This window comes from Coregonus lavaretus (assembly GCF_964263955.1).
Source record: "Coregonus lavaretus genome assembly, chromosome: 18".
In the NCBI taxonomy this organism is placed as follows: domain Eukaryota; kingdom Metazoa; phylum Chordata; class Actinopteri; order Salmoniformes; family Salmonidae; genus Coregonus; species Coregonus lavaretus.
The window spans coordinates 45,792,593-45,801,402 of NC_140005.1; the positions used below are offsets into that span (position 1 = coordinate 45,792,593).

The 8,810-nt window shown below is 44.9% G+C and overlaps 1 protein-coding gene across 1 annotated transcript; it reads right to left on the reverse strand.

The window, feature by feature from the left end:
* Positions 1-331: 331 nt before the first annotated feature.
* On the reverse strand, positions 332-8,026 carry LOC311146103 (photoreceptor cilium actin regulator-like; the record flags this gene model as incomplete). Its single annotated transcript, XM_084182572.1, has 2 exons — positions 332-452; positions 4,665-8,026. The coding sequence occupies 2 exons, from the start codon at positions 8,024-8,026 to the stop codon at positions 332-334; spliced, it is 3,483 nt and encodes a 1,160-aa protein (XP_084038698.1).
* Positions 8,027-8,810: the final 784 nt, after the last annotated feature.

The following is an 8,810-nucleotide window of genomic DNA, read 5'->3' on the forward strand; positions in this document are numbered from 1 at the left end:
TGTATGTGGAGCAAATTGGTAAATTCATTGTAATGTAAACATAAAAGTGTTTGTGTGCCTGTGTGTTTATATACATTTTATTTGTATTTTTCATGCACATACACATACACACGCACGTACGCACACACAAACAAACAAACCACATCGAAGAAAAAAATTACGTAATAGAAAAACGTCTCTGAAGAAAATAAAAAGGGAGGAGTGGGTAGTGGTACCACCCGGTAAAGAAGCTTTCTTGAATTAGCACTTCCTCTCTTCCCAGTGTAAAAAAGTCTTAAATCCTCAGTCTTATCCATAATCTGACTTGGTCTTCTACCAACCAGCCCCTTATTCACAATGTAAGGCCCTGACCCACGATGCACAGGTCTGGGTACGAAGCAGAGTGGATATTCCCTCTGAAATCTGATTGGCTGTCCCACAACTCGTCATCTCTGCTTGGCTCGTCCTCCAGCCTATGGGAGTAAAGCGAAGAAGTGGTTTGAGGATTAGAGAAATGGGACAGGTGGGTCAGCAACCAGTTCTCACCGGCTAAAACAAGCTACCGTGAGTCATAGAGAGGTAATGCAGAAGTGATTAGCTAGTTTTGCCTAGCTCAGATCAGGAACAGTGCTACTATAGTCTGCATGGATGAGACAAATAGACAGCACACAAAAACCCAGTGTTATGATTTCACAGTGGCAAGATCAGAATAAAAAACACAGAAATACAGTATAAATTACATTGTAATTAAAAATGGCACTGTCAGGGTACTTTAATTATTTTGTAATGCTATTTTATATTTAGCGTCAGTTTTGTATCTGCTGTAATCTCTTTACGGCTCTTCCATTTTTAATACAAAGCTCCCCTCTCTCCTCTCCTTGACCTTATTTCACCCTCCCCTCTCACCCTCTGTCTTTATCTTTCAAGGCAGTCGATACGAAGCTGGTCAATTTGTTGGCACTAAATGAGCAAAATCCAAACAAACTTGTTTTGCAGCATTTGAAGTTACACACTTTAGCCATTTTCTATGTAAGACTGGGAAACTACAGACCTTTTGTTGTGTGTCTTTGTGTTTTTGTCGCACAGGACCAATTTTCTGTCAGTATAAGTAGCATTACATTTTTTTTTTACTCCTTCAAGCCTTACTAAAAACACTGCACTTGGGGCTTGTTTTTACAATGTTTTGATTCTCCAATAGTTGAGGACTTAGGTGACCAGAAGTAGTTTTCTAGTGTCTTGTGATTTTGTCGCCCATATTGGTCATTGAACTCAAGTGACAATAATGGTTATGTATAATCTTCAAGAAAAATTTCCTCTCATAGCTCAACGAAACCAGTAGGCTTCAAGCAAATTAAATAATTATGTTTTCATAGTGTGTTAATTCATTAAATTAGCCCTCTAATATTATTGTCTGAATCAGACTGAATTCACAAAAAGAGTCAAGGCTGCACTTTGAAACACCATTGCGGTGATTAAATACTTCCTCTAAACTTATTTTCAACTTCAGGTATGAGATAAAATGATGGTGAAAATCTGAAGTGGAAATCTTTTAACTTCTTTAACATGCAACACAATAAGCTAACTTAAAGACGTCCTTCAGTGATTTTTGAACTTTTCCTGTTGAAAAGTGATATCCCAAGTATACAGTAAAGTACACACACTAAAGGGTAAACAAACATGTTTTGAGCAAAATAGTGTTTTTTAGACACAACTGCAAACTTCAAGGAGTAGGGCATTCAGGGACTTGGTCTGATCAGAATTTGTAATGTCATCGGCCTCCCCCCTTTTATTATTTCATTTTGTTGGCCCATCCACCACTCTCTTTGAAGGACAAAAGCAACTTGGTTTTTACATTTTAGTTTTTACAGGTTTTTTGTTACATATACACTACCGGTCAAAAGTTTTAGAACACCTACTCATTAAAGGGTTTTTCTCTATTTTTTACTATTTTCTACATTGTAGAATAATAGTGAAGACATCAGAACTATGAAATAACACATATGGAATCATGTAGTAACTAAAAAAGGGTTAAACAAATCAAAATATATTTGAGATTCTTCAAATAGCCACCCTTTGCCTTGATGACAGCTTTGCACACTCTTGACATTCACTCAACCAGCTTCACGTGGAATGCTTTTCCAACAGTCTTGAAGGAGTTCCCACATATGCTGAGAACTTGTTGGCTGCTTTTCCTTCACTCTGCGGTCCGACTCATCCCAAACCATCTCAATTTGGTTGAGGTCGGGGGATTGTGGAGGCCAGGTCATCTGATGCAGCACTCCATCACTGTCCTTCTTGGTAAAATAGCCCTTACACAGCCTGGAGGTGTGTTGGGTCATTGTCCTGTTGAAAAACAAATGATAGTCCCACTAAGCCCAAACCAGATGGGATGCCGTATCACTGCAGAATGCTGTGGTAGCCATGCTGGTTAAGTGTGCCTTGAATTCTAAATAAATCACAGACAGTGTGACCAGCAAAGCACCCCCACACCATAACACCTCCTCCTCCATGCTTTACGGTGGGAAATACACATGCAGAGATCATCTGTTCACCCACACCACGTCTCACAAAGACATGGTGGTTGGAACCAACCCCCCCCCCCCCCCCCCCCCCCCTTGTCACAACACAACTGATTGGCTTAAGAAGGAAATAAATTCCACAAATTAACTTTTAAGAAGGCACACCTGTTAATTGAAATGCATTCCAGGTGACTACCTCATGAAGCTGGTTGAGAGAATGCCAAGAGTGTGCAAAGCTGTCATCAAGGCAAAGGGTGGCTATTTGAAGAATCTCAAATATAAAACATATTTTGATTTGTTTAACACTTTTTTGGTTACTACATGATTCCACATGTGTTATTTCATAGTTTTGATGTCTTCATTATTATTCTACAATGTAGAAAATAGTAAAAATAAAGAAATACCCTTGAATGAGTAGTTGTGTCCAAACTTTTTATTGGTAGTGTATATTTTACACACATTTTACATACATTTTACATGCTGTACATGGTACTTTTTTTACACAGTTAAATAACAAAGGAATAGTTTTTTTTATATATATACACACATAATATTTTGGATTCATGAGCTTTTTAAACCCAGCCCTCTGCTACTCTCAGCCCATCCCACCTATCTATCATAGACCACCCCCTTTTGATTTCCACGCGCCATATATTTTTCAACTGTGCTGTGATGTCTCACTTGAACTTTCAACATCTAATCGGATGGTATCCATAGTATCCTACCCCCTTGCTTGAGGAACAACAGCGGAGCAATAGAGAATTGAAAGACGACTCCGTCGTGAAAGCTGTGAGTCCACTGGGTCCCACCGAACCACTCCTTACAGTTCTATTGGCAGCAATGCTAGCCCAGTCCAGTAAGGGGCAACAAGGCAAATGTTTATTAAGAAAGTGAGCCCCAGCAACTCCCTAAACTCCATAGACTTGGTGTGCCCCATAATGGGTAAAGGAACTGCCTACTTAGACGATTGTGAGGAGGAAGAGGATGATGATGATGAGGGGGAAGAAGAGGGAGAAGGTGGCACAAACGATCTAACTCCTCACTATCTGATCCTAACCAGCAACCTTGTCGCCTGGCACCCATGCGCATAGAGAACCCTCAAAATGTGGAAATGACCCTGAAAAGGGGAAATACCAAGACAGGTCTCACTAAACAGAACCCGGGAGATGCTGCGAAGTCCCCAGCATCCAATCATCTACGCCCCACCCTGCAGAAGAACAACAACACTCTTCCAATCCAGGACAAGGCAGGGCTTATGAAGCGTCACTCCGGGGAACAGAGGGCAGGCAAGGACATTGAGGAGGAAAATAAAAAGAAAGACAAGAAAACCACCAAGGGGCCGTTGAAAGCCACCCCACCTACATTGCCTTTTGTGAAGTAAATCAGGTGTTAAATGAGGTGAAAAGGAGACTGGAGTGCCACTTTAACTTCAGAGGTCAAGCATTTATATATTTGTGATTTGTAATAAAAGTTGTACTCATTCATAGAGCACTGACACGTCAGTTGTCTCCATTGTGAAATAAATGAAGAAAGTTGTATATGGTGGAGCAAAAAAGTGACCATACATGTACTGTACAGTATTTTCTGACTACTTTCACATAGCGAGATAAGTGATTCAGATGTTTTGCTTTTGTTCATAGAATTTACTAAAACAGGTAGCCTCAAGGTTAGAGCGTTGGGCCAGTAACCGGAAAATTCGCTGGTTTGAATCCCGGAGACAAGGTAAAAACTCTGTTGCTGTGCCGAGCAAGGAACTTAACCCCAATTGCTCCAGGGGTTGCTAGACAATGGTGACCGTGACCCCACTCCCTGTGGGTGTCTCAGGGGGAGTTGGGATATGCAAGAAACACATTTCCATTACACACTTGTTTGTAACAGGACAAATATATGCAAATTATTATTAACAGGATGATAATCACATTATGAAAACAGTCAATTTTCTTGGTTCATATTGTTTCCCTTTTTGTGATCCTATACTGTGCTACAGTGGAGAGGGAGTGCTGACTAGAAATATAGTGACAAGAGGCTTTTCCCTGCTTTGAATAAAACTAATACACATTGCAACATCCTTAATCACGGGCATATCTTTCATTTGCAAGACAATTAATCAGCATTATCTTGCGTTTTGAAAGAGAGATTTCGAGAGAGGGAAACATTGACACTCACCCTTGTGTGCTGATGGCTGGTTCACTCCCACAAGTCTCTGCAAATGAGACGATGGGTGCCCTGGACGGCAGGGTTAGACTGGGCCTCCTGTCTGAGTGGCTGCGTCGGATGAAAAGCTTGGGCCCTTGCACAGACATAGGGAGCCTACCACGATCTCCCCAGGATCGCGGGACAACACTACCACTGGTGGAGGCCCAAGCCTGGGGGGGGCGGGGTACGGGGCAAGGCTGGGCCTCAAACAGTGAGGACGAGGCCGGGCAGAAAACAGAGCGAGCGTTACTGATAAACTGAGAGATAACTGAGGCCCCTGGGCTGGAGTCCTTGCTGCTGTTCTCCCGTCTCCATCTTTGTACCCTTGGGGACGCTGGTGGTGAGGGTGCCTTGAAAGAATGTGTGGAGCCAGAAGAGCTGGAGTTTGGGGTCAATACTTGTCTTGAGGCAGGTGGGCTTGGAAGTCTTCTCTGAAGCGTTGGTGGGGTGGGAAGTTTGCAAATGACCGAAGGGCTGTTTGAGGATGGAGGCATAGGCTGCTTTCTGAAGGTGGTGGGACTGGGTAGCCGTCGATGCAAGCCGCTTGGGGTTGAAGGCGTGGAAGGCAGCATTCGGGTTCTAGATACAGGCGGGGTGGCAGGTGGTTGGCTACTGACTGTTGAAGTGGGAGGCACTGTCTCAGAGGGACTGTTATCTCCCTGTCTCCCTCCCGATGCTGCTCGATTGGGAGAGGGCCTTCTGGGCACAGCCTGACCTTTCTCAATTGGAGACTCTGAGGAATGCCGCAAGTGGATGATTTTTCTAGCTTGCTTGTAGAGAGTGGCCGCCTCCTCTATCTCAGGGTCTACCTCCAGCTGAGGCTCATGGTGGCTAACCCTGGAACTAGCAGAGATATCACGCCGTACAGTCCGGGCAGGAGACATGCTGCTAGAGCCCTGGGGCAGGTTGCCTCTGCTGGGTAGGACTGACACAGAATGCATGGAGGCACGCATCTTCTGAGATGCCGTAGCCCTCTTGGGAATAGGGGATCGACCTCTACTTGCAACCCCATCATCTACGTCGCAAACTGTGAGGCTCTGTGCACCTTCAAAGGAATTGTCCAATAAGACTTCAAGAGGAGGGGGTGGCAGACTTTCTAGGTCCAAGTCATCTGTCCTACAACTGCTGACCCCACAGCTCAGTATGGCTTCAATGTCACCTACTCCAGGCATAACAGGGACACCACACTTTCGAACCCCTTTGAGAGGCCCCAACACTTTGGATGCTTCTTGGTTGGGCTCTAACACCCCCTGGCTGAAGGTATCAATCAGCCTTTTGACAGAATTCCTCCCCCGGTACAGTCCTGAGGATGGACGATGTGACAATGGAGGGCTTGGAGGTGGGGTGGCTTTCAATGGCCCCAATGTAGGGCTAGGAGGTGGGGTGGCTTTCAGTGGCCCCTTGATGGTTTTCTTGTCTTTCTTTTTATTTTCCTCCTCAATGTCCTTGCCTGCCCTCTGTTCCCTGGAGTGATGCTTCGTAAGCCCTGCCTTGTCCTGGATTGGAAGATTGTTGTTGTTCTTCTGCAGGGTCGGGCATAGACGATTGGATGCTGGGGACTTCGCAGCATCTCCTGGCTTCTGTTTACTGAGACCTGTCTTGGTATTTCCCTCCATCCTGCCGTTGCTCATCCTCTCTAATCTCTGACTCAGATCCCTCTGTGTCCTCTCTAGTTCAATCAGTGTTGGATCTTCACCTTTGCTACGAAGGGATTCTGCAGATTGTGAACGGTGTTCTTTAGGAACAGGGGTCTTTTTAATTGCCCTCCGTACAGAGGCTGCTCGTTGGGGCCTTTTTGGTGATCGCTCCCCCTGCTCTGTCCACTGGCACCTGGTCTTGGGGCTGTCTGTTGGTTTAGTTTTGGCACTGTCACGTTGTGAGGGAACAAATCGAATCCGACCACTTATGGAATCTTTCATTTTCAGGGTCATTTCCACATTTTGAGGGTTTTCTATGCGCTTGGGTGCCAGGCGACAAGGTTGCTGGTTAGGATCAGATAGTGAGGCATTAGATCGCTTCCTGCCGCCTTCACCCTCTTCTTCCCCCTCATCATCATCATCCTCCTCCTCACCATTGTCTAAGGAGGCAGATCCTTTACCCATTATGGTGCACACCGAGTCTATGGAGTTTAGGGAGTTGCTGGGGCTCATTTTTTTAACAAACTTTTGCCTTGGTGCCCCTTGCTGGACTGGGCTAGTATTGCTGCCAATAGGACTGTAAGGAGTGGTTCGGTTGGACCCAGTGGACTCACAGCTTTCACGGCGGAGTCGTCTTTCAGACCCAGCTAGTGACTCGCTTTCAGCCCCAATTCCACTGTCCTCACTGAACAATGCAGAGTCCTCTGGTCCGGGCTTACGAAGTGAGGCAGCCTCAATACGAGTCAGCAACTGCATCAGTCTTGTCTCCGCCGCATGCTTGGCTTTTAATTTCTCCTCCAGCAGCTCAGAGACAGAGGTAAAGTACTCAGCTGCGTCCTCCAAGGCAGAGTCCCCAATGTCGCCCACAGACTGGCCCACATTTCGCATCCTTTGAGTGGTATACTGAAGTAGCTGCTGCAAGAGATCTGGTGGAGGCTCAGCATTGATGGAACCAGATTTGAGAGGGGGAGAACTGGATAGGTTTTTCATTGGGCTTGGCCAGGCTAGATGCTCCCCATTGTCCTTCAGAAGCCTTTCACCCTGGTCTGCCATTTCCTCCAGCCCTCGGTTGATTTCCTCGTAGCGCATAGCCATGAAGGTCACCATTGGCTGCACAGACACCTGGGTTTGGGTTGCCTGGTCCAGTAACCCCAGTAGAATCTCATATTTGCTAATGCTTGGGTTTAAAAAGGCATAAGCAGCCTGGTGGGCTTTCACTAAAGGTTCCGGAAAGTCAACTTTCTGCTCCACAAGGGGAGCTTTTTTCTCCTTCTCTTTCTTTTTAGTTGGTTTGACTCCTTTGACATTTTTCTTTGGCTTTCGTCCACCCTTTTCTTGCTTATCTCCTTGTTTCTCTTTTCCATGTTGCCCTGTGTTATCTGTCTCTTGAGTCCCCACTTTTTTATCCAGGATGACCCCCTCTGGAACCAACACGGTCAGGGAGGGTCTCTTTTTCTGTGGGGTTGAAGGTGCTTCCTTCTGAACAGAGTGGGTCTGCCCAGCCAGTCCCCTTTCCCCATCTCTCCTCTCCCAAGTCTCTCCATCAATGTCTCCTGTTCCGGAGGAGCCTCCACTCCCTCCATCATCAGACTGGGACTCCCCTGTGCTCTCTTTGCCCTCTGGTAATAATGTCCTGCCCCTCCTAAAGGTGCCATTAGCCCCAAAATTGTTACCTTTAGATGGGGAACATCCCATTGCAGCTGCTCAATTGATGTTTATATCCTTAGTGAACAAGATCTTGGTGAAACTCCCACAAAGACGAAAGGAAAGAAACCTCCACAAATGAAAGAAAATAATAGCCAAGGTCCTTAGCCACCAGCTGCAGCTGTCATTTTCAAATGTCTCCAATCCCCGACAGAGTTGTTGAGTCTGGCAGGTTCTTTATCCTTACAAAAAATACATCAACCAACACATAACAGCTACAAATCCACAAATCCACAAATCCATTGGACAAATCCATTTCAAATGTCCCATTTTCTCGCCTATCATAGATAGACTACAATGACATGTCCGCATATCCATTTTCATGTTTTTCTGTTGATTCCCTTTGCATAACGTCAACATAGTGCGGCTTGACCTATGGAACAACATCCCTGTGTACCTTGTAGAGGACGAGCAGCTGAAAGGATTAGATAGTCTTTTAGTGAACTCCACAGTATGCACATATGGCACATCAAAGCAAAGTAAAACTCACACACTTCTAAGACCTTAAGCTCATTAAGGTAATCAGGGCTGCTTTCAGGTGGCTTTTTATAGAACACACAGTAAACACACTGTTTACTGCCCCAGTCAAACTCAATGGACTGCCAAAGGATATTGTAAATACACTTCCAAGTAACATGGACTGAATGTTCAAAATCAACTCCTACATTCTTATTGTTATTTCAAGTATTACAAATGAATAAATTGTGGGGTTTTCAATTGAACTCAAACCCAAAGACTTTGATCATGCATATCATTATGTAATCCACAGTATACA